Raw genomic sequence first — 27,092 nt, forward strand, 5'->3', positions numbered from 1 at the left:
AATTAATTTTAGATAATGGCTATGTATTTGGCTATTTATATAGTTAACTTAACTGTAAAATAAAGTTAGGGAAAGAGAAAGAGAAGGGTTAAAGGAATTAGAGGGTCTCAATTGCATGATTAACAACTTGGTCTATACATAAAAAAAGGGGTTGGCATCCTGAAGAAGATTGCTGGTTTCCAAATTGCTCAATGTAGGAGTATAAGTATGATATAGATTTGCTTATTAATCATCATTCGATACGTCTTACTCCACCACCATTTTTTGAAATAAAAAATAGTTATAATATGCCCCATCTTTGCAACTTTAGCATGTACTTTTTACTAGATGTGTATAATTTTCTATTTATTTTTATTTTTATTTGAAGAACAAGTAGCTATGCGAGCAGGCTTATATCAAATATGCGTATTGATAGCATCACTTTCCACTAAATCAATAGATATTCTACAACCATCCATTAATTTGCTATTGCCCTAAAATGGCCTCATATATCAAATTTCCAGTTAGGTTTCCTTCATGCATAAATTCATATATATGTGTATGTATATCATGTTACATCTTTTTCTTTTTTTTTTGGGTCAAAAAGCATAGAGCAGATCTTGGTGCCCCTACGACAAGGACCCCTTATATCTTTCTTTTTTTTTTTTTTTTTCCGGTTATATTGTAAAACTCAAAATGAATATATTTGTTGAAGAGAAAAATAAATTATATTTGTGTTTTGTTGATGTAGCGTGCATGAAGCACTTATCAAAAAGTTGAATCTATATGAAACTCAACTTAGATGAATTCCTTTTGTTTAACTTTTTTTTTTCTTATTTCTTTTTTGAATCACTATTGTTTTATATTTTAATTTACTTGGTGCATTTTTATTTTTTTCAATGGTGGAAAAAAAAATAGAAAACCAAGTTGGCGAAGTGGTGATATATATATATATATATATATATATAGGGAGAGGTTCAAATAAGAACCACTAAATAAAATTAGAACATAGAACCATTTTAAACCATTCGATCATCAAGATCTACGGTGGATGCATCATCTTGGTGGATGAATGCAGATCCTGGGTTCGAATCCTGAAGGGAGCAAAAAATTTATTATTTTCGGATGCATTAAATTTAATAGCGAATGCATTAATTTATATAGTAGATGCATTGATTTTAATGGTTCTTATGTTCTCACGATAAATGTGGTTCTCACTATAACCGCACCCTATATATATATATATATATATATATATATATATATAGGGGAAGGCTAAAATAAGAACGCTTCTTAAAATATAAATTAGGAACCATTTTCAGCCCTTAGATCATCAAGATCTACGGTTGATTCATCACCTTGTTGGATAAATTCATGGTCCTGAGTTCGAATCCCAAAGGTAGCAAAAAATTATTTTTCGCAATTCATGCCTTTATACAGTTTATTCATGCGTGTTATACATAAAATTCATGCATTTTTGCTGGTTCGTAATTCTTAAAATAAGGGTGGTTTATTGAATAACCGCCCCATATATATATATATATATATATATATATATATATATATATATATATATATATATATATATATATATATATATATATATATATACACGCCAACATAGAGCAACAAAATCTTGAGAGTGTGAGGACCACCACAAAAACCTAATTAATTTTTTGTGTGAATCTCGTCGTCGTCGAATCAATATCTTATTATGTATTTGCAATTTAACATGGAAAATCCACTTACACGTTTTATCCCATTAATATGTTTTATTCGTTTTTTGTGGATCCATAGAAACGGGGAGGTTTTCAAGAGATCGTATCTTGTATGTAGCAGCGACAATTTGGTCGAGATTATAAAAATTAAATTTTTAATTTGTTTTGGATTTCTAATTAATATTTCTCCTAATATATATTTCTTGCATAGTTTGGGCAACTAGATTTGCAATTCCCCCGCATGCCTAGACATGCTAGGATAATATGCTTTCATTTATTTGTTATTTATTCTTGTGTATTAAGTTGATGGGTTACACCCCTCGTACTTGATTTAATGAATTTTACTTAAAAAGAAAATATTGTATTCGTTGATACATATGGAGTGCACTAATTTTAAATCTCAAAGCCACACAAAATTAAGACGTAAAAACTAATTATCCATGTACCCTCTCATGATCATGAATCTTGATTCCTAAGATTCAAAATGGAGGGATAATATTAATTATCCATCCTTGAAGTGAAAATAAGGAAGGAAAAATGATGATCATTTTTTTTGTGTCAATTATTGGAAAAGAAAGGAGATATTTAAAGGCATAAATTTGTGTTATCCATTTTTTTCTATGGATAAATTTATCCATCAAAGTAAACGCAACCTAAGATATAAATTTTCACTCATTGCACGTTGAGAGGGCGGCGACGGCGAGTAAACTGAAAAAGTAATACTAACACTAATTTTCTTGAGGTTCAACCGACCTAATTATAAGGAAGGTGATATATTCAATAAAGGAAATTAAAATAGTAGACATAGAAAGGAAAATAAATAATGGTGGTAGGTTAATTATTATTGGAGTCAACATAATGGGGTAAACTATAGTCAACCACTAAGTGGGAAAATATTGGAATAGAAGTAGTAATTTCCCAGTAAATATATATATACGATAGTTGGTTGTTTGGTAATACTCCACTTCCCACAAGTGCTCCATTGTGCTGTTGCTCAAGATTTACATAATTACAATGTAATGGAGATAACAATGCCTGGGTCATTAAATAATTAATTTCGGATGTTTGTGTGAAATTTAATTATCACGTTTTAATTTTCTGGTGATATATTCGTGCTTTCTGCTAGTTAAACTTTTAACTAGCATTTACATCTCGTGCAATGCATGGGGAATATTTTTATATTTAAAATTTATATAAAATTGATATAATTCAATTATTATATTTATAAATATAATAAAAATTTAATTTTAACTGGATATATTTGAGTTGGATATTGAAAAAATAAAAAGAAATAGAGAAGAATCACTATAAAAAAATTGATATTATGAAAAAGAAAAAAAAAAGTTAAAAAAATGAAAATATAAATATAAATAAAAAGAATTGATAAATAGATTTATTAAAAAAAAGATGAGAGATGAGAGAGAATTTTTTTTTTAAAATATAATATTTAAATAAATATAATTTTTATATTTTAAATCAAATATTTATATAACATATATTAAATTAAAGCTTTTTATCGTGATCTTTAATTTGATATGCATATATTAATCCTGTTATGTATGAACTATAAGAGACTGCTCATAAACTATGGCTCTATGAGTATTTTTTGCAAATATATATTTTCATTAAGTTTAAATATATTAATAATAATTTGAAACTTATTAGATACATATTGATCAATCTCAAATATGACATTTGTGTAAACGCAATTTTTTTATACTAATCTATATTAATATATTTTAATACAACGTAATATAAATATATATATATTGTAATTTGAATTCATATATTGAAAGGACAAATCTAATAAATTAAGTGAATTAAAATGAGTAGCATGATTATTCTTAACAAAAAAAGCACCACACGTAATTTGAGTGAAAATATATATACCACACTAATTAATTCATTTAATATTATGGGTAAATGAGGATGTGATTTATTTTTAATCATCATATTATACATATATTTTCAAAATTACCACTCAAATCAATTTCAATTTGATTTAAAATCAATTTAAAATTGAAAACTGCATTTTTAATATAGTATAGATTAGACTATTACTGATTCAACTTTTAAATCAATATGTAATTTTGTAGTGATAGAGTGATAGGTATGCATTCATATTGCATATCACGAGAAATGTTATGCTGCGTATATTATGCGAGCATCTTATATGAACACCACTCACGTTTAGTCCTTGTGAGTTGTGAGCTTTATTTTCTTTTGTATTATATATTTATTTTATTCTGTTATATTATAAATTGTTATTGGGATTATTAATTTTATAAATTATATAAAATCAAAGTTCGATTTGTTCATATTCTCTTTAACTTTAATTAATTAATAAAAGAACAAATCGGACTTTGATTTTTATGCAATTTATAAAATTAATTATCTCAATAATAATTTATAAAGTATTAAAATAAAAATAAATATATAAAACAAAACAATTAATATTAACAAGGGATAAACTTAAGCAATACTCTTCTCAAACAAATAAGTGACGAATAAATAACTAAATATTAACTGTATTATGGACTCTGTTTATTTTTTTATAATAAAATATACTAGGAGTACAAGACGTGGGATATCATATGCTGCACGATAATAAAGGCAATGATTTAGTCTTTAGCGTCTAAATACATTAACTTTGGGGATAATTTAATTTTGCACATAAATTTTAAAAAGTGTAAAAAAAAATATATGAACTTTAATGTTATAGCAATTTTATCATAAATTCAAATATTAGATATTCGAACTCCATAAAAATCTTACGATTTACGAGTTTAGAGATGTCTTATATGGTATCTTTTATAAATGTCTTATACGATGTCACAAATTCAATTTTTGCTTAAATTAAAGCTGGCATGGCAAGTCGAAACATCGACGTGTATCCATCAGACGTTTTTAAAAAATGACATCATATAGGACATCTCTAAAAGATATCGTATAAGACATCTGTAAACCCGTAAATCGTAAGATTTTTATAGAGTTCGAATATATAATATTTGAATTTGTGATAAAATTGCTACAACATTAAAGTTCATGTATTTTTTTACACATTTTAAAATTCATGTGCAAAATCAAACTACCCCCAAAATTGGTGTATTTAGGTGCCAATAACCCTATTTTATTTTTATTTAAAGTACAACTTTTTTAAAAGTGCGTTTATTATACAAGGTGTTTTAAAGGTTCGTTTATTATACAAGAAAATAATAAATTTCATATATCACCTTATCCATCGTTTATTTTAACGTAAATAATTCGGGCACATCGTATAAAATTTAGAATGACACTTTTTTTTAGCGAGGTATAATTTTATACTTAAAAAAGAGTGTTATGATTTGATATCATCTTAATTTTAAAAAATGGATAAATATATTATCATTCAAAATAAATAAAATATAAAAATAATAATAGTTATTTTAAATAATAAATTTATACCTCATTATATTATTCATCTATTTAAAGAATATAAAAAAGCACAAGCCCATAACCAATATACTTCCCATCATAACCATTAGGGGTATCGGCCTAGAAATACTCGAACTTTTCTTATTTTCTGGTTTTGCACCTCAACTTTAAAATCTGCCTATAAATACATGAACTTTGTATTCTTTCTAATTTTGCACCCAACGAATTTTTGTCCCTAAATCGTTGCTGACATGAGAACCGAATCAAGAGAGAAGTTTGAAATGCATAATGAAGTAGATTAGGTTTGGTCAATGTAAGATCTAGAACATGTAATTGTAGGATTTGAGATGTCAATTCGGTTGTCATGTTATCAACGATTTGAGGGTAAAAAATCGTTGGGTGCAAAATAAAAAAGAATACAAAGTTCAGATATTTATAGATAGATTTTAAAGTTGTGTGCAAAAGCAAAAAATAGAAAAATTCTGAGTAATTACATCCTAATACCCCTAAAAATTATATACTAGATATATTACATGCACATAGTCAAACAAAATACATACGCTGCTACACTATTTCTGATGGAGAATCTAAATAGACGAATAATTTCACACAGTTGATTCTGCTCTAAGAAAACTTTTCACATGCGACAGCCAAATTAAAGTGGACAGCTCCCAAGTAGTACTAATCACGAACAGCAAAGGTTAAATTAAATTATAATCACAATCACGACTCATCACCACTCGGAACAAAATCATTAGGTGGGGCCTAAAAGTGCTACATGGCTTCTTGTGTAATATTAATAAACTATGAGGGCATCCTCATCTCTTTCCCCAATATATATACCACCAACATATTTATTTACATCTCTCACTTGGCAAATTTCAACTTCTATTCCTCATTCTCAGACACAAAGCAAAACAAAAATGGGAAACTGCTTAGTTGTTGAGCAGAAATCTGTGAGTGTAATGAAAACAGATGGGAAGATCATTGAGTACAAATCCCCCATCAGAGTCCACCAGATTCTGTCTGAATTTTCTCACCATGCAATCTCTGATAAACTCCCTGTAGTAAAACACCTGCATCCCAACACCGAGCTGCTTGGAGGCCGCTTGTACTATCTTCTCCCCTTGCCGGCGGCACCCCAGCCGGCCAAGAAGAAGAAGAGGGTCCGTTTCTCGGAGGACGTTGTGGAGGAAGAGAGGCGACGGGCCACAGGGGCCGTGAGGATCAAGCTTGTTATCACCAAGCAAGAGCTGCAGGCAATGCTGGCCAAAAAGGGAGTTTCGGTTGAACAGATGATTTCTCAAGTGCAGAAAGAACCACTCAAGATCGATAGCATCCCACCTTTATAGGACAAAAAACAAGAAAAATGAACGATACATTTAGGTTTGGATTATCTAGTCGTTTTGGTTGATCAGAAATGTAAAATACACTTTATAGTTTAGTAAATGCATACGTACAACCTGCCTAAAGCAAAATCCAAAATGAAGCTAAGAAGATTTTGGGTTTCTCAAGTTAACTTCTAACCGGCTTTGGTGTGTCGAGCAAACACAGACAACATTTCATGCAATCAGAAAGAGAAGAAGTTTTTATTTACAGAAATTGTGAAAACCCACAATTACTACAATCCATTCAGTAAAGTATCAGATTCCAAAAATTCTACCAGTGAGATTTAAATTACCAAAGCGTCAGCGACCTATTAAGCTCTTAACAATATTGTAACGCTTTTGCAGTTACATAATGGACAAAATAATTAATGGAAATTTGTAAAGCCAGGTAACTTCAAACAGCCAATGACTTCTGCTGAGAATGCCAGGTGACTACATCCTTGTAAGGCAGATTACCGCCAAAAATATTTAAAGCACTGCCAACGGTGACATCCACAAGGCCCTTTCCTGCTGTTTTTATCTTCTCTATATCAGCCATAGTCGTCACGCCACCAGCATAAGTCACCGGAATCTAACAAACATATAAGAAACAATTCAAGTTGCAGCAGATGAAGAGATAATAGCCCTATGGATAGGGGTAACTCAACACACACAGTCTTTTCCATGCCAAAAAGTTGCGAAATGACACGGGCAGTATGCAAATGTCTAAGGACCAAAACCTGTATTTCTATCATAAAATAGTAAAACACAACCTTTGAAGAATAGTCCTGGAATAAACCAAATAATTTTAAAAACAAATTAATAGAAATAAAAAAAAAATAGTTTAGTTTGACTTTGAAACAAGCAAGTAAGGAGAACTTACTGGTGAATGCCTGCCAAGCAATTCCACAAGCTCTTCGTCAATTCCCAACCTGCAACATTGAAGCGGGTAGATAAAACGGGATGCTAAGTGTCAGTACTAGTCAAGTTGCAGAACAAACTTCATGAATTCATACAAACAAAAGATTGAAATGTTCCAGATTAGTAGTTAAGTTGCCAGAATACTGCAGGCAGATGTAAGGAGCAAATTATCTTCAAGACGTACTTTTTGCCTTCAACATCTACTCCATGGACAAGAAATTCATCAGCATGACCCGCAAGAAAATTTAACACCTCTTGATCAAGAAATACATCAGTGAACTTCTGCCATCTATCTGTCACAACTGCATATCTCCCATCCTGCATGAGCAGAAGCAAGAAAAGTTAAGCAGGTTTCTTCATCTGCTAACATCCCTTGGTATACTGACAGAGACACAATCTTTCTATTTGACATAGGAGCCAACAATCAATACTTCAAAAAACCAATTATCTATTGTAATTTAGAGAAAGTTACTGCAATCACTAATTCAAACTCTATAAATACTGGCACAAGCTTGTTTTACATGGTGTTGCTATTTGCTATTTTTTCAGAAGCAAGTACATCAAACTCTCTGTCTTGTCACACATATTGTATCATGTGGAAGAGATGTACCTTCTTTCTGCAACTGAGATCCAACACAAGTCTTTCTTTCCCCACAGCTTGAGCAAGTTCCTTTAGCCTTTCAAAATCAACTTGCCCATCACTGAATACGTACTGCGATCGCCATGAAGAAGTACCAATTGATAAGGGTCCACACATAAAACACTTATGGCCAACATATTAAACATCCAAAAGATATCTCATGTAGAATCCTAATAACAAGTACAAGTCGGCGAAAGGATGTTCTAACAAATGGCTGCATAATAACAAATCAAGTCTACTTGTTTTAATAACGATTACAACAGTAGGAAAAAAGAAGTTCTAGTCAATGCATACTTCATTGAAATAAACAAAAATGAAACGTACTGATGTAACAATAACATGGCTTGCTCCTTCATCTATGTAAGTCAAGGCATTCCTTGTATTGATACCACCCCCAACTTGCAATCCACCTGATATTTTCATCATGCAGTAAGTGTAAGAGTAAGAACATCTCTAGGTCAAGATTACTATTGACATGGAGATCATATATTAAGGTTTAAGGATTCTCTATATAACCTTTCAGTATATTTTAATTTCTAGTAAGATTGGACAAGGATAGGGTCTTACAGAGAATGACAATCGGCAAGGAATTGACATTCCAAATCTAGCTAACTTCAGCCAAGACTGCAGTATCCAGTATATTATGCGTACCTGGATAAGCATGCAATGCTTCAACTGCTGCTGCTTTGCTCAATGGATCAGCCCCAAGCATGATCACATGGCCACCAGTAAGCCCATCGTCCTTATACATTTTAGCATATTCTGCAGCTGAAATATCAGATTCGTAATTAGTGATAAGACTTGAATCTCCCTCTTTAAAATCTCGAAGAGTGGATCCAACAATCTGTTTCACTTTCCCCTGAAAGATATTGTCATGATATTAGTGTCAGTCATCCATAGTCAATACTAATGAGGTGACACCACAAGAAGCCAAAAATTCAGTCATGCAGTATATTATTTGAATGCTAGAGATGTGAACGAAGAAGAAAAGGAACAAGAAGTCAAGAAGGCAGCTACTTTCCAATATAACTTCACTACTTTATTCCTTACATGTTATCCTTCCTTAGAGGAAGGAACATCATGATTCTACCACTTTCTATGACTAAAGCAATGTAGATGCTTGCCATTCAAATTAGGCCATTCCACAACTGATATGAGGCTTTGATTACATGCATTAGCAGCACGAAAGGACAATGCAAAAGTCATGGAATTGAACCTTATGTATGTCAATGCAAGGACGAAACTTGACGGCACATTGTATCAATAGCCTTCGACTTCCTAAAAAAAGTTCAAATATTGTCATCAGACCAATCATCTGGTTCCTCACAGTGTCACTAGTAAAATGTCAACTAGAATGATAATGGAGGAAAGTTAAAGACATACTCTGGACCACCCAAGGTGCAGCATGGACGAAAGTCTGCTTGCCTCGAGGTGCATACACCGCAGGAAGCTCAGTAAAATCCTTCCATGAAGTCGCTTGAAGATTGTGAATGCTCATAATAAAAATGGATAGGAATTATAACCTAGAAAATCAGAACGAACCAAAGAGGCATTTTATCAAACAGGTAGGAGAGCTTTACAATCTTGAACTCAACGGGGAAAACCAAGACTTAGAATTGAAACCATAATGGAGTAAAAACTAAAAACCAACAACTAAACTGAGCAGCATTATACTTAGGTGCTAAAGAGGAATGAATCAACAGATTGCAGGAAGATGTAGCTGACCTGAACCGCCGGCACCGGAGGAATGTTGTTGACAGTTGCTGTTTGAGGTAGATGATAAGACGAAGTAGTTTTTTAGTTACTGATTCTCTAATGCTCTCACTCACGTATATCAAACAAAAACAATTTGCAGCCCTAAATCATAACCGTAACTGCCAGCACACCGAGCCATACATTTCAATTTTCAATTCGAATAAAAAAATTCGAGCCCTGAAAATTGAGGCAACAAGCTCACCAACGGGGTCAGGGACGGGCAGGACGGCGGAGGCGATGGCGGCGACTGGAGGTGGGGACGACCGGCGGCGCCGAGTGTGATCTGCCTTGTGTTCTATGAAGAATCCTCAATATTCAATGTTAGTGACGAATGATAATAATCCAAAGTTGAGGGTTGTACTGGTCCCGATGAGGTGGCGAAATCAGTGGGGGAAATAGAGCCGAGGGCAGCGCCGTGCTACTGTAACAGCAAATTCGTGCCGCGCCAGAATTTGTGAAGGAGAAGTGAGACAGAGGGCGAGAGGCTAGAGAGATGGTGGTGTGTAGTGTGTACGGCGACGGCGGCGGCCGTGGCTACCTGTGACTGTTGCTGCCGAGGGATTGAAACTCGAAAAGAATGGGAGAGCTATTGAGAAGAAACAGATATAAGGGTTTGGGCTCATTCCATGGGCTTATTTTTTAAAATGATGAATGGGCTTTTTTTTAACAACTTAGCTTTGGGGCTCATAATTAAAGGACTAATGTTATTAAAAGAAATTCGGCTGCAATTAAGTAAAACAATGAGAACTTTAGCTTGTTTAAATTACATGACATATTAGAAAAATTAGCTAAGTACATGATTAGAACAACATTAGTAATACTCCCTCCGTCCCATGAAGCATGACACACTTCTTTTCAGCACGAGAATTGAGAAATTGATATTTTGTGTATTAAATGTGGTAGGTGGAAAAATGAAAATGTGAATAAATGATAAATTTTTTGCCATTTTTAAAAACGTGTCATGCTTCGTGGGACGGAGGGAGTATAAAATTACATGATATAAAACATAAATTATATGAAATTAATGATTAAAAAATTACAAGATATAAAATATAAACTAATGAAATTAATGACTAAAAAATTTATGGGTTAACGTATAATTTGAGAAAAATATATATTGATATAATTGAAAATCAGAAAAAATTAAATGGAGAGAAAAAATAAAAAGAGTATTTTTTTTTTTGGATATGAGTTTAGTGTAAAATGTTGAAGATGACCTAATAGCATTTTTAGCCCTATTTCCAACAATGCTGCTAATTGCGTTATACATTTAGATTCATTTTTTTCAATGAATAAAATAAAAAATCAAAATATTGTATTTCTTTAGTTGAAGAACTTGCAAACACATTCAGTTTTTTTTTTATCTCTTATACATTTAGTTTTATATTGTTATTGGATAATTAGTTTGGGATATAAGATGAAATAGTTTTGTCTATTTAATTTTGTGTTAATAATGAAAATTACCTATTTCAGTTTGTAAGGAAAAAATATTCATTTTTTTATAATATATAAAAATAGTTTTTTCTTCTGTCTCAATTCATTTTTACTTATTCCCTTCAATATGTATGATGCGTTTCTTTTATAATTTTAAGAAATAAAATAGAAGTTTTCATCAAACATGATAAAGATTAAAACATATTTATGGTAGAATTGAGAGATTTGAAGTCATGTAAAAAATAGAACATTCGAATACAATATATGTGAATATGACCTTTTTTTTAAAATGTTAAAATCAACTTTTACTTTGTGTTTATCTTAATATTATTTATAATATATTTTAGCTATTTAATAATTATAATATCATCACACGATGTCATGTCCGTGCGTGGATATGACTAGTATATTATAAAACACCAATTTCTAAAAATTTTGACAATTTCTTTTTCAAAATTTTAGGCACATTTAAAAGATCGTGGATTCAACAGCAATTCAGTTTTTTTCCCAAATTTTCAAGTATATTTGAAAAAGCATAAATTACAGAAACGTGGATTCAGCAATAATTCAACAACTATACAAATAAAACTGATTCAAAAGCTTATCATATCTAAATGAGAATTTCTTAAGCAACAAATGAATTTGTCTTATACACGAAATTTCTTAATTCAAAATCTTGAAACAGTCTTTTCTTTTCTTCTTAATCGTGATTTTCAGCCAAAAAACTGCGAGAAGCAAGAGAAGAAGAAGAAATCCGCATAAAATCAATAGACTTAGAAAAATAAGAGAAATTGATGCATAAAAGGGAGAACAATATCGATGCTTTGAGATAGAAATAATCGAAAGTATGGAAATAGACACCTACTTACTCGACAATTTTTCAAATGGCTTACACCAAAGAATCCCCAAGAATCCACAGACCAGCTCTTAGATAGCAAGGATTAGCTCTCGATGCGATTTCAAATAATACAATCAAAGATAAGATCGAAGACAACTACAAGTACAGAAAAATAAAAAGATAAGAAATCAAAAAGAAGAAAAGAGAAATAAGAAGTATGGCGAAGAAGAGCGGCACTGATAGTAGTATGAAAGAAATTTAGGGCCCCTATTTTCTTTTATTTATTTTCTTTATTTTCATTTTCTCAATCACTAATTTGTACTCCCTCTTTCAACAGACGTAATTAGTACTCCGAGTCTCTGATGTTATTTGGGTCATTAGTTTGGGCTATTTAGTATTTTATTTAATCAAGGCCCACAATTATTATATAATGGTGTGCCTTATTTATTTAGTTTTGTCAAATTTATCCATTCATTTATTATAGTTATTATAATTTAAATAGGACTCCAAATGATAAGGTACACTACAAAAATTTGATTTTAATGTTGTACGCAATTTACATTTTCCATAAAAACATATTATACACATGTCTTTATTTAAATTTTGAATTTGATTAAAACAAACTTTAAAAACAAGTCTTTTTAAATAAAGGGTTAAGGTGCAGATCCACCCTCTTTAGAGCTTCCTATAGCGTTTAGCCCCTCATTCTCGACCTTGGCGCAAACACCCCCCATAGTCCAAGAAAAGGGTGCAATTAAACCCAGACCTCTAACACCGTTAACGTCCGTTAAACGTTTGGATTTAATTGCACCATCTACTTCAAGGGTGGATCTGCACTTTAACTTCTTTTTTTTTTTTTTTTAATTTCGGCAATCCACCTCTGGCATCAGCTTAGCCGCCCTTGTACTAATCGGATCCGACTTGCACCTTGTCAGCTCACACGCGCCCAATCTCTTGGTTGTCGACTGTCCACCGCCCACATGCAGCAGCGCCACCAGCTTCTTCACAGCCCCGCACAGTAGCATCTCCTCCAATACCTTAACTTATTTAGTGCTTGATTATTATATGTTTACTTATTTTGAATTTTTATAATATTTTTTTATAGATTATGGTTTAATTATTTATTTTTGAATAATTGGTAAAACTCTAAACGATAATTATGATTTTATTTTTGGTTAATTCAATATTTATAAATTTATTTATAAAGAGAAAAAATAATGGATCCAGGTCAGGACTCGAAACCCTGTGGATCTTATGGATCTGGACCTGGATCTCATTTTTTTAATCCAATAAATCTGGATCGAATCTGGACCTAAGTAAAAAAATACAGATCTGGATCTGAACCAAGTAGAATTCGGTCCATATTCGGTCCTGGACCTGCTTGCGCTGTCGCATGTCAACGATCAAGAGATTGGGCACGTGCGAACTGATAAGGTGCAAGTCGGAGTCGATAAGTACGGGGGCGGCTAAGCTGATACTGGAGGTGGGTTGCCGAAATTGAAAAAAAAAAGAGTTAAGGTGCAGATTCACCCCTGAAGTGGAGGGTGCAATTAAACTCAAATGTTTAACGGACGTTAACGGCGTTAGAGGTTTGGGTTTAATTGCACCATTTTCTTGGACTATGGGGAGGTGTTTGCACCAAGATCGAGAATGAGGGGGTAAACGCTATAGGGTCTCTATTTTAGGGGTGGATCTGCACCTTAACCCTTAAATAAATCTTGAAAACTGACATGCTAGAATTAATATATTTTTATTATAGTGACGCTATATACACTTTTTAGCACAAATACTTCACTTTTATTTTTATGCATCGTTAGTTCAATTTTCTTTTATAAATATATATTATGATGTGAGCATTTTTTTTACTTCCTCTTGTGACGTAAATAATTTCGTTTTCTCTAAGATTTCAAGAAAGAAACAAAGGTTTCCATCAGGAGGATAATTGAAAATTATATTTTTGAAAAAAAAATTATAACTCAAATATTTTATTTGCATTATGAAAACTTCATATTTCTTGTCAAAATTAATCTTTATGTCCCAATTCAATAGACTACATGGTCCGAGCACGGATGTTAGAAAATAAATACTCTCTCCGTCCCAATATTGTTGGCCACATTCTTTTCGGCACGAAGATTAAAAAATTGAGTGTTACTATGTTTTAATTGAGTGGTGCCCACCAAAATTATTGAGTTAATTAAGATACTTTCATCCTACCCACCGGCCACCTCTCATCCACAGCCTCCCTCCTCCGGCGAAGTCGCCGCCATCAGCCACCCTCACCTCCCTCGCCTCTCTGTCTATTGCCGACAAACACCCACTGTAAACAATCACCCTATTTCTTCCGATTGCAAATCGCAGAACAACTCAAATTTTGCAAAAATCTTCATGAAATAAAGAGGAGAAAATGAGATTTGAAACAGAGGTAGGTGGCGGTGCTGCCGCCGCCGAGGAAGGGAGAGAGAAGCAGAGATAGGTGGTGGTGCTGTCGCCGCCGAGAAGGGAAACGTCGTATTCACCTTCACAAGCGAACCAACAGCAGGCGAGCTTCGGCGCCCATCAAAAGCCCTAGCCCCCAAATCAGCGCACAGGCGAGCTTCGAACCAGAAACCAATCGATACTTCGTCGCTCACCCCCAAATCGCAGATCTGGGCTTCGATTTTCAGCCGACGGCAGATGAGGGAAGAGGGTGGAATCGGCCGTGGGAAGAAATGTGGCAACGAGAGATGAAAGTGCCATAATTTCTGGCGAGGTGGAAGTGGGCGACGGTGGAAGCGGCAAAGGGTGAAAGAGGGGAAGACGGAGAGAGATGTGAGAAGGGGAGGAGACGCGGTCACGGCGCAGCGGCGGCGCCGCCGCCGTCGGTCGAAGAGTGCAGACAAGAGAGAAGGTGTGGCTCTGTGGTTTGCGTGGTGTGTGTGTGTGTGTGTGTGTGTGTGTGTTTAAAGAGTATTTAGGGTTTAGTTAGTGAGTTAATTAGTGTCTTTAATTAAGTCTAATTTTTCCTTCTTTTAGAAAGTAGCCAAGAATAGTGGGACAAACTAAAAAGGAAATGTGGCCAACAATATTGGGACGAATGGAGTAATTTATAATAAAATAAGAGAGATAAAATAACTTCATTTTAGAATATATTTGTCAAAAAAAGTAAGAGAGAAAAATTAAGATATTACACCCTTCGTCCCAATTCAATAGGTGATTGGACACAAATGTTAAGAAATAAATATTTTATCATAAATTAAGAAAGAGAAAGTAATTTTTTTGAGGGTATATTTGTCCGACAAGTAGGAGAGAGAAATAAATTAAGAAAATATAATTATGTGTGGTACAATGACATTAGTGTAAATAACGAGTTATGTGGAGATATTTGTTATTGACTTTTCATTTTAAGAAGTGATCTATTTAAAATGAGACGTCCAAATAAAAAAACATAACCTATTTAATTGGGATGGTGTGAGTATTATGTGTGAGTATTTTTTTTAAATAAGAAGAGATATAATTATGTGTGAGCCACAATGACATATGATGTAGATAATGTATTAATTTTCCATTTCAAGAAATAGCCTATTGAAATGAGACGTTCAAATAAGAAAATGTGACATGGGACGAAGGGAGTAAGTGATTTGTAATTACATAAAAATATAACATACTCCCTCCGTCCCGCTATTCATGGCACGTTTCTTTTCGACACGGGTATTAAGGAGAGTTGTATTATGAGAAAAGTTAGTAGTCCCCACATGTTTATGTTATTATTAATTGATCTTAAAAGTATGGTTAATAAAGAAACTGTCTTTGTGACGCCCCAATTTTCTTATTAAATAAAAAGAAGTACTTTGATTAAAAATAATAAGATTTCAATATTTAAATAACTAAAATTCAAAACCAACTGAGAAAAGTAAATAAACATCATAAACTGAGTCTTTATTCTAATTGAAAATAAAACATTAATTCTTCTTTATTCTTGACCACCATCACACTCCCGTCTTTCATCACCCGAGTCGTCTCCTGAAAAGATATAGTATTGTTTTGGGGTGAGTACAATAAACTCGGTGAGGGTGCATTTATCCATATTATAAGAATTACAACAAAATATAAGTGAAATAAAAAAAAAACTGTATGCTCTTTTGTATTGCCCGAAGGCTATAACTTTCTGTCTCATATAACCCGTAGGCTATAACTTTGTGTCTCATATAACCCGTAGGCTATAACTTTCTGTCTCATATAACCCATAGGTTATAACTTTCTGTCTCATAGAACGCGTAGGCTATAACTTTCTGTCTCATATAACCCGTAGGTTATAACTTTCTGTCTCATAGCTCGGAGGCTCTGCCTGCTTCTCACACATATAAATTGAGTAAAACGTATAATAAGGATAAATGTTAAATGCAACGTTACAACCCCACCTTTAATTTTCTTGAATAAAACTTTCAATTAAATAATTAAGTCCCGCGCGCCGTTTCTAAAATGAATTATGAAATCATAATCAAAATACATTTAAATCAATGAATGCACATAAATATATGTATATATATATATATGTGTGTGTGTGTGTGTGTGTGTCTAATTAAAAAAATATAAACTGAATAAAATAAATAAAGCAAATCACTTAAACACCAAAACACGCATAACATATATATATATATATATATATATATATATATAGGGGATGGCTAAAATAAAAATACTTCTTAAAATATAAAATATAAACAATTTTCAGCACTTAGATCATCAAGATCTACGGTTGATTCGTAAACTTATTGGATGAATTCGTGGTCCTGAGTTCAAATCCCAAAGGTAGCAAAAAATTATTTTTCACAATTCGTAACCATGCTGGATGAATTCGTAACCCTGTTGGATAAAATTCGTACATTAAAAAACGTTTATATTTATATTTTAAGAAGTGTTTTCACTGTAGCCCTCCCCTATATATATATGAAAAATGACTTCTACTAAATATATAAGTATTAATATTAAAAGAACCACTAATCAAGCATATGAGTAAGTATACAGACACGTAAGGCATTAATTAAAAGTGTATATATGTTTGCTTTGTAAAAAGTTGACCAATTATTTGATCATCACCAAAAAAATAGGTATTCTGCACCCTACATATATTTATATATGTATATATGTGTCAGACGTAAACAAAGTAAGGGATCAACTAGACTAGACATATGTCTATGCACCGACATCCCGAAAAGAAAAGCTTTTAAACGACAAGGCTTATAGTTTTAGGTTGCGTTCTCTTTGGTTGTAAATTTATCATGTGAAAAGGAATGATAAACAAAATTTCACCCTTTAAATCCTTTCTTTCTTTTCCCACATTTCCTAATTGACCCTTACTCATTCCTCATTTACACTACAAAGGAGGGATAATATTATCACACCATTTTTGGAGGGATAATATTATCCCTCATTTGTAGTGTAAATGAGGAATGGGTAAGGGTCAAGTAGGAAATGTGGGAAAAGAAATGAAAGATTTAAAGGGTGAAATTTTGTTTATCCTTCATTTTCACATGATAAATTTACAACCAAAGAGAACACAACCTTAAAGAAAAAGCTACACTCGTCCTCATCAACGGAAACACGAAAGAAAAAATACAAAACCAACTATGGAGCCTCTTCCTGAGTAGAGAAAAATGAAGGAGAAGAGTAAGAGTGAAATACCTCTTCCAGAAGAGATGAGAGCTCGGTAATTTGAGTGAGTGAAGAAGAGGTAAAACGACTGCTATTTATACTAGAAAACAGAGACTTAATTTTGGAAAGAAGCATCAATCAAAAATCAATCTTTTCATAATCTAGTGTTGCCAAGAAGGGAAAAAGGAATTAGGGCAAATCACATTGCTGAGCAAGATAGAAAATTATGGAGAAATTGCTTTGGGCTCAAGGAATGAGCTCCAAGAAAGAATTGGGCTGCACTAAAAGAAATATAATTGTTTGGGCTTAAATATAGTAACTTATAACAAAAGAAAAATAATATCCTCATAATAATAATAATAATAATAATAATAATAATAATAATAATAATAATAATAATAATAATAATAATAATAATAAATGCTTAGAATTTATTATGATTAAAATGCTCATGCTCAATGCCATAACTAGGCGGGACTTATAAGACTTAAAAATTTAATTATTGAGAACAATTAAAGAAATCAATATTTGTAATTAAAATATTTTGGATTACTACACTCTTCCTTCCTTCAAAATTATACCTCGACACCGGCGAATTCTGTCGGATTTCCCCCAAATCAGTAGCATTTCACCCAATTCAAGAAATGTGCGAGGAGCAACAACAGAAAAAGCAACAATTTTTCAAGCAATTAAAATAGGAATGGCAGTAGCGTTTCACCCAAATCAGGAATGGGGTAGCAACAATTTTCCCCCAAATCAGTAGCATTTCACCCAAATTTCTTCACCACGAAAATGGTAGTCAGTTAGGAGCAAGTTCGACGAACTGGTCTCGAACCACATCCACAAGCTCATGTACCAAATAGCTGCCTCGCCCACCTCTGCGAAGCCACCACAGAGTCGCTGTGGCGGCGGGACGGCGGTGAACATCGGTGAACCCTTCCTTCAAAATTCTGCCTCAACAATTAAAGCAATGCTGCAAATTTCTCCACCATGAATTGATCTCGAATCTCGCTGCGCAGAGAGTGACGAGAAATGAAGGCGGTGGAGGGTGGAGGCGGACGACGGCATGGGCTACATCGACGAGGGGTCGTTTTCTTGGAAGCGACGCTGTACAGGATGTGGCACTACGGTGGAGGCAGCGCAATGAAGGAGGTAAGGGAGGCGGCTGGAGTGAGAGAGAGAGGCGAACAAAATTTCGGCGTCCAGTAGAGAGAAGGCGGCGGGGGAGAAGGTGAGGGTGGAGGCGCAGAAAGAGAGAGCAGAGAGTCTCTTTGAATTCTAGGGTTATATGTATTTTTTATCTTTTGTATTAGGCATTTAATTAGTGCTTTAGTTAAAATTAAATACCCCTTATTATTTCCTAAAATAGAAACGAGCCATTATTGGTGGGAGAACCCGAAATGGAATACGTGCCATGAATAGCGGGACGGAGGGAGTATTTAATTAATATATCATTTATTTTCGATATTTACTGTGCATCGCACGGGTGGATATACTAGTTAATACTCTTTCTTCTAACGGAAACATTTTACCGCCATATTTTTCTTTCTTCTTTTTTATTTTTTATTTTTCTATTTTGATTTTTTTCTGTGTGATTTGATTCATTTAAAATATTGAAATCACATCTTTAATTAAAGATGATTACATGAACTTTAATTTGATGCAATAATCACAAAAAATGGATGTAAAACGAAGAAGTTACGATGTTTAAAGTTTCAAATCTGAGTTCTAAATATTTATTTTAATTTCAAAATCGTATTATTTTTGCAATATGAATATTTTTTGCAGTTTTAACAATGATTCTCTAAAATCATCAACACTTTTCTTCGCCTACGAACACAAATAAAATGGCTTCAGAAAATCTGGAGGCAATGGACAAAGAATAGATAGAGAAGAATATCGAAGAATACAAATGCTAAAATTGCAACAATTCACCACTTTGGAATTGATTTCTTCAAGCATAGTAGGCACGAACAAAGGGTTTTCAGTCTAATAGACCAGTGTAATATATGAAGATTTGATTTTTATGCAAGTACCTTGTGATTTCAAGGTCTCAATAATCCTATAGAAATGTAGCACACCATCAACATATCTCCAATTTTGAATCGAAAAAAATCTTTAAATCATCTGCTGCATAAGGCTATGCTACTGCTGTTGGTGGTGATTGGTGGCTACGAAACAGATTGACAGTGGCGACTAATCGTCCAAAATTGAGAAGTGAAAGGGAGTAGACCTATGATTTTTTGCAGATTTTGAGAGAAGAGTAGTTTGGATGAGCCAACGACGAGTTTCACATGGGAGGGGATTTTCACAGTTGAGGCATGACCTAACGTAACAGAGGATTAGACCTAGATCTAGAATACTTTTGAGAGAAGGGTTGTAACAACGGCGATTTGGTGGCTGCAAAAGGAAGCAAACCTAGGGATGGAAGTATAGGAGATTTCTTGGAGTTCTGCGTAGTTTTGAGAAAAAAGAGAAGACGAAAGATAGATATGAAATTTTAAGAAAAAAAGAAGGAATTTGGCTTGATGATGGGCTCTATTTAATTTAGGCCCTAAATTAAATTCTTTAATTTGACTCTATAGTGGGTAGAGTAGAAATTTGACTATAGTGAATAAAGGAATAAAGGGAGAATTAAGAAAGTACAAATATTTTGATAAAATAGATAAATTTATACATTGGTGATAAAGTATCTTATCAACACCTAATTCTAAATTACGAATTTTACCTAGTGTTTGATTGTGAGAAGCGAGAGAAAGAGTTGGATTGCTTGAGAACAAAAGGAAATCTGCTGTAGTATTAAGAGATAGCGTGTCTTTACAAGATACAGATGCATGGGTATTTATAGAATACATGCTAGGGGTAAAATAGTAATTTCGGCCTAAAGGACATGCTCCCCGCATGGTCAGGGGTATAGTGGTAATATCGCCTGTAAACGGACGATCCCTCTGCTCTGGTGCTTCCCGGGTGAAGCGATCATTCCTACCGTTGACTATCTTATATGGTAGAGCATTCCTCTGACTTCGACGATTCCTCTGATTGTGCTCGTTCCTCTGACTAGGCTCATTCCTCTGACTGAGTTCGTTTCTCTGACTGAGTCCATTCCTCTGATGTAGATGGTTCATCTGATCCGAACGATTCCTCTATTCAGGTCGATTCCTGTGCTCTGCATATATTACTCCTCATCGGCTACTCCCCCCTCTGGTCTGGCTAGTTACTTTGAAACGAAGTTACTAGTTAGAGTGTTCGCCCGTATTGCTGAAGTCACCTGCATTAAATGCCTGCCTGCCTGCAGCATACTTTTCCGTATCCCGACGTTACCTTTTCAGACCTTCCGTCTTTTCGTGTTCCCGTAGAAATCCTCAACCGTCGATCTTTTCCCTGGTGCCACGTGTCGTTCATCCCGCTACTCAGCAGATGCCCGCGTATGTTATACCTTAGTGGATTCAAACTTAATTTTCATTTTCCATCTTCTTCACTTTCGCTTCGAACCGTTTCGACTGCTCTCCCAGTTTCCGGCGATCTTCCCCCTTCAGTTCCGGCGTATACTTCGCGACCTTCCTTTTTCAGTCCCCTCCGCCAACTTACCTAGGTAAATCGCGCATCCTCCTCCCCTGGTACTTATATTCGGTGTAGATTAGTCATATTAAATCTGTTGGTGCTCTGATTGAGCGTGTAAACCCTAGATTTTACCGTCCATGGCTTCCTCCTCCGCCGCCCAACCTGTTTTTTCCCCTTCTCCCTCTCTCTCTCCTCCGGCTTCTTCATCTTCCTCTCCCGCTCCCCAGCATTTCCCGGACCCTCCTACTTCTTCTGCCCCTCCCCACCCTCAAGACCTTCCGGCCTCTCTCGAATCCCCTCATTTCGCTCCCAAAATGCCGAAGCCCGTTCCTGATTCCAGGTTGGATATCGTGGATATGAATAGGATGGCCGAGAAGTGTAGGAATCCTCCCGGTCTAAGGTTTGAACCCCAGTCCAAATCCTTAGAGCCACTACGTAGGATACCTATGAACACTGCAGCCATATGGCGGGCCCAGATTGATGCTGGGTTGAGACTTCCTCCTCCTCCCCTCTTAGTGGAGGTTTGTAATTACTTTCAAATTCCCTTCTACCAAATAACTCCCTCCGCCGTTCGGAGGTTATTTTGTTTTCACATTCTTTGTAGGGCTCATGGTGTCCAAGACACCAAAAAACTGTTCCTCCAGACCCAATCCTTGAGATTGCAGGGCGGCCCCCTGTACAGCTTCGCCGCCCTCAAAACCTATCCCACCACTTTCCTCAACTCCCTCAATTTCTATGACAAGGGCTTCCTGCCCTTTTATTGCTTCGTGGTGACCTCCACTGGCACTTGGCGCTAATACGGTGCCCAAGAGCTAAAGTGGCATGAGCTCCGCACCAAGTATAAGCCCCCTTCCCAAGGAACCCCCAGTGACTTTGATCTGGGGGTAATAGCTTTTCTCAATTCCCTTAATAACGAGGATCCATTCCCCTGTAAACAGCTTACTGACAGCAATTCGGCCTTAGCAGCCAACGACCTGTTCCCCCTGTATCCACCCACAGCTATAGGTAATATAACGTTTTAGTAAATACATGAATTGTTCTTACTCTGATTTTAATAATATAACATTGTTTGTTTGTAGGCATGTCGTGGAGACAAAAGTGCCGAGCCACCCTTTTAGCCGACCGCCCATCTGGTGCCGAAGGGCAGGGCTCTTGAGACACCAGCTCCAGGACAGATACGCCAGAACAGCCCGCTAGCTCTGGGATGGACACCTCCCGGACGGTGTCTGATGTTGCTGGGGCGGCCACCCCTACTCAACGCTTCCCTCTAGGCAAGGGCAAGTCCATGGAGGTTTTGACCATGTTCAGCCGAGACAGTCAGAGGGCTGGTGGTTCGGGCTCTGGCTCTGGCAGGGCAGAGGGAGGGTCCACCATTTTTGGGGGTAACATCCCTTGTGGTGAACATCTCTGAAGATGCCCCCGCTCCCGAGAAAGTCCAAGACATCCCTACTTCTGCATTCACCAGAAAGAAAAGAAAGGGTACCTTGGTGACCCTGGCAGAGAAGAGGAGGAGGGAGAGCCTGCAGAAAGGGAGCAGGCTGGTGGAGGAAGGAGAACCGGCAGGTGAAACGGAGACTACCTCCGTGGATGCCGAGGAGGGCACTTCTCTGGCCCTTCCTGCGGAGGCGTCAGAGGCCTCTACTTCAAAGCCTGTCTCGTCCATGAAGGGACGAGACTTTGTTAGAAAGTTGCTGACCCAGATCCATCCTAAGGATCGGGAGGTAACTGTGAAAATGACGAGACCGAGGTTGGCCAGCAGCATCGGCCAGTTGTGGATTCAAGTACCCTGCATTTGTTTTTGCCTTGTTAGTATTTGGTGTTTACCTTTTGGTTGCTCTGTTCAGACATTTTCCCTCTGATTCCCTGCAGCTAGAATCCCAGATCGGTGAGGCCATCCAGTGCATCGATGATTACGGTGCATTGGAAAAAGACCTGAAAAAGGAGAGAGAGGCACAGATGAACCGTGACCAGGAGGTCACAGTTTTGATGGAGCGCTTCAGCAAGGCAGACACGGAGGCAGTCGTGCTACGGGCTAGAATTGATGAGCTGGAGGTGGAGAAGACCTCTCTAGTCTCAGAGCTAGGGAGGTCTAAAAAGGAGGGATATGAAAACCCGGTGAAGTACCGGGCCCGGTATCAAATGGAGTACAAAGAGTTCAAACGCCGATGGAAATCGGCCTGTGAGGGCGCTTTGAACCGGGGCTGCGCGCTGGGGCCCGGGACCATCGACTGGAGTATTTCATCTCCCCTCGGGGCCAACAGTTCCTGGACATAATGCTGGAGGATACTCTGGCAGCATTCCAGAGGACCCCTGACTATCTGGAGGGGTTCTCCCAGCTCTTCGCCCACGTTATCAAAGAGACTGCCCTGAAGACGGCGGAGATGCTGGGGGCATCAAAGGAGCAGGCCACTGCCCTGAACTTGGAGGCCTTGATGGACAACATCAAGGATGAGGACCTCAACAGGCTGCTGAGCATACCCGTGACAAACATGGTTTTCGTACCTCAATATTGCATGAATTGTTGTCTTTTTCCCCCTTGAATTGAATGTTAATATATGTTTGTTTTCCCATTTTGAGTTTTGTTGAGTTTTGATGCTTGGTGTAGCTTTTGGAGTGATTTCAGGGAAACTAAAAGATAAATTAGAGAGTTTTGAAAACATGAGGTTGAATTTCATCTCGAGAGGAATCCGTGAGTGCAAACGGCGACCAAATCGGAGTTCGGACGAGGGAGAACGGAGCCGAACAAGCGGACTGCGCATAAAGCCCAGGACCCCGCGGTCTGGGCCGCGGCCACGGGCCCAACCGCGGGCCTCTGCTCCAAAATTGCCCAGTAAGCCGCGGTCCTGGCCGCGGCCGCGGGCCCGACCGCGGGTCTCTACTCCAAAGCAGTCCAGAATGTTTTTGGCGAGCACCCGCGGTCCGAGCCGTGGCCGCGGGCTTTCCTCCTTCCAGCCGCGTTTTTGGCCGCGGTGGTTACTCGACCGCTGGGAAAAGGCGGGGATCCACCTTTTGGTGGGCCCAGACGTGATTTTTAGCCCAAAACTCCATTTTTCCCCTCTTTTCTCATATCAAACATCACACACACCCACTCCATCTTCCCCAACACTCCAATTCCAAACCCTAGCCTCCATTCTCTACCATTTTTCTCTCTTCCACACACAAGAACAACACCAAAATCAAAGAAAGAAGGGGAAGACTTGGAAATGAGCTCATCAAGACTACATTATTGAAGATCAAGATTATAGGATTTGTCTATGAATCTCTATCTCTCTATATCTTTATTTATGTTTTCTTATGACTTGGGATTTGTTTTTATTATGAATATGCTTGGCTAAAATCCCTTATCTTAGGGATTGGATTAGATGGATTTGTAATGGATTGATTTCTTTGTTTAATATTTATATCTTGATTGTGCTTATTTTTATCTTTTCAAGCCCGAGATTTATCTCTTGTATGATTCGTTGGCCACCTTTTGTGCATTTCTAATTTGTGATTTGAATCGGGAGAGGATAATTACAATAGATTAGGAGCTTGAAACATATCATCTCAATAAACCGGGAGGTTGAGAGTTGGGTGAGGGCTTGTTGATCTTTTGTGCTCTTGGGAGTTATAGGTTAGAAATTGACCGGGGACGGCAATTATGACCCGTAATCTACTATTTTAGTCGTCCGGGAGGGGGCTAAAACTAGTGGGGAGATCGCCCTAGAAAAGTAGGCCATATAAAGATTAATATTGCTTTAGATTGAAGTTCATTACGATCCATCGAAATCTAGTCCCTAGGATAACTTTCCTTCGAGTCATTCCCCAATTTATTAACTAAGTTTATTTTCTTGTTATTTTACTTACTTGCTTTATTTAGCTTTGTTTTAGTTCTCAATATCTCTTCATCTTTGGTTTGTCTAAATAGATTGAAAACAACTTATTAATAATATTTAGAAGTTTAAATTCACCAATCCTTGTGGAATACGACCTTGCTTCCCTATATTGCAACTACACCATGCACTTGCGGCGTAGCGAAAATAATAGCGAACAACCCGCCAATTCCCCGAAGAAGCCTGTGTGGTGGTACCCGGTTCTGGAGAAAGCCCTCTCCCAATTCGCATTTGGGGTTTGCTCTGATCCGGTGCCGACTGCTCCCAAGTATGAGCCCTCTTTCTGCAATTCTCTGAAAACATTTGTGGGCCAACTGAGGGGCCAGGTTGGCACCAACTCCCGGGGATTCGAGCAATACAATATGGAGCCTCCTCTGCCCTCCACCTTCGATGCCTCCACTTCTGTCTCTGCCTCTGACTCCGTGGACCAGCTTCTGGCTCTGTACCGGAATGAGAAAGAATACACCAGAGAAGCCCTGAAGCTGTTGGACATGGAACAGCGGCTGCGTGAGGTGGATGATTCCGAGACACTGGAGGTGCTCGAAGAAGGGGGCCCCTCTGCCGAGGCCTCTGACGTTGCTCCTGAAGCTGCTGCTCCGGACTCCTCTGCTGCTTCTCCTCCCTCGTGACTGCTACTCCTCTCTTCTGCCTACTGACATTATCTCCTCTCTCCTTTTGGAGTTCATGTATCTCCCTTATAAATATACTAATTAGATCTGAATGATACTTTCCCTTGTTTTGTCACAATGTAAAGTTTTGATTTTTTTGAATTAATGATGAACCCTGATTACGAGTTCGTTTTCATTCTTCTGGGATTTCTGCGTATTATTTTGATTTCTATCGTGTTGTCTTATGTTCTTCTCATTATGCTTTTTGGTTCGGCTTCGCACTTTACTTCTGCTTCCTATTGTCTCGCTGTCGTTGTCCTGTTATTTGAGTTGATGTGTGTTGCATCTCGGCGCTTCGCGATGTGGCTGTCATTTTCGTTTTTTGATTTTTTGTTGAAGTGTTCGCGATTCCTCTGGTTAGCTTTCCTCTGAATGTGTTATTGAAATAGTTGTGATTTGTCTGTCCAGTTTCTACTTGTTTGTGTTGTTGGAGTATGGGTGGTTTCTCCTATCTTCATGGCTTTGATTCTTTTTAGCGTGCCCTGCTTTGACTTTTTCTTTCGTTGCTCTGACTCTTCCTCATATGTATTTCTCTGACTCCTCCCTCATGGGATTTCTCTGACACTTCCCGCCGAGGACTTCTCGGACACTTTACTCCTTAGCATTTCTCTGACGCTTCACTCCATAGCATTTCTCTGACGCTTCCCTCGTACTGGCTGGAATACTCTGCGCGGAGCATAGCTGGTCATAGGAACTCAGCTAACTTTGGCGGCTTACGATTAAGCGGACACCCTGCACGGAGCATGGATGATCCGGGGGATGCATCCAACTTTTGCGGCTTACGATTAAACAGTAACCCTCTGCGCGGAGCATGGATGATCCGGGGGATGCATCCAACTTTCGCGGCTTACGATTAAACAGTAACCCTCTGCGCGGAGCATGGATAATCCGGGGGATGCATCCAACTTTCGCGGCTTCCGATTAAACAGTAACCCTCTGCGCGGAGCATGGATGATCCGGGGGATGCATCCAACTTTCGCAGCTTACGATTAAACAGTAACCCTCTGCGCGGAGCATGGATGATCCGGGGGATGCATCCAACTTTCGCGGCTTACGATTAAACAGTAACCCTCTGCGGGGAGCATGGATGATCCGGGGGATGCATCCAACTTTCGCGGCTTACGATTAAACAGTAACCCTCTGCGCGGAGCATGGATGATCCGGGGGATGCATCCAACTTTCGCGGCTTACGATTAAAACGAACCCTCTGCTCTTCCCTTTTCGTGAATGTTGGCCCTGGGCGTTTATCTTTCCCATGACTTGCTAAGCAGCAATTCTGATTGAAATTATGAAT

The 27,092-nt window shown here is 36.8% G+C and overlaps 2 protein-coding genes across 4 annotated transcripts; one reads left to right on the forward strand and one right to left on the reverse strand.

Annotated features, from left to right (window-relative positions):
* The first annotated feature begins 5,912 nt into the window (after nt 1-5,912).
* On the forward strand, nt 5,913-6,625 carry LOC130996648 (uncharacterized). The gene has a single exon (XM_057921941.1). The coding sequence runs from the start codon at nt 5,918-5,920 to the stop codon at nt 6,461-6,463; it is 546 nt and encodes a 181-aa protein (XP_057777924.1). The 5' UTR covers nt 5,913-5,917; the 3' UTR covers nt 6,464-6,625.
* A 51-nt stretch (nt 6,626-6,676) lies between these two features.
* LOC130996647 (1-(5-phosphoribosyl)-5-[(5-phosphoribosylamino)methylideneamino] imidazole-4-carboxamide isomerase, chloroplastic-like) lies at nt 6,677-12,367 on the reverse strand. 3 transcript variants are annotated; one of them, XM_057921939.1, is made up of 10 exons: nt 9,997-12,367; nt 9,765-9,913; nt 9,423-9,562; nt 9,256-9,317; nt 8,691-8,898; nt 8,364-8,449; nt 8,010-8,111; nt 7,584-7,717; nt 7,362-7,410; nt 6,677-7,070 (listed from the first exon to the last, which is right to left on the reverse strand). In XM_057921939.1, exons 3-10 carry the CDS (start codon nt 9,535-9,537, stop codon nt 6,894-6,896), a joined length of 933 nt encoding a protein of 310 aa, XP_057777922.1. In that variant the 5' UTR covers nt 9,538-9,562; nt 9,765-9,913; nt 9,997-12,367; the 3' UTR covers nt 6,677-6,893. The 3 variants fall into 3 exon arrangements, with proteins under 3 accessions (XP_057777922.1, XP_057777921.1, XP_057777923.1); XM_057921938.1 differs by having other exon boundaries at nt 9,765-9,802; nt 9,997-10,492; XM_057921940.1 differs by lacking the exon at nt 9,765-9,913 and having other exon boundaries at nt 9,997-10,490.
* Between the last annotated feature and the right edge of the window lie 14,725 nt (nt 12,368-27,092).

Source organism: Salvia miltiorrhiza, chromosome 8, assembly GCF_028751815.1.
Source record: "Salvia miltiorrhiza cultivar Shanhuang (shh) chromosome 8, IMPLAD_Smil_shh, whole genome shotgun sequence".
NCBI classification, from domain to species: Eukaryota; Viridiplantae; Streptophyta; class Magnoliopsida; order Lamiales; family Lamiaceae; genus Salvia; species Salvia miltiorrhiza.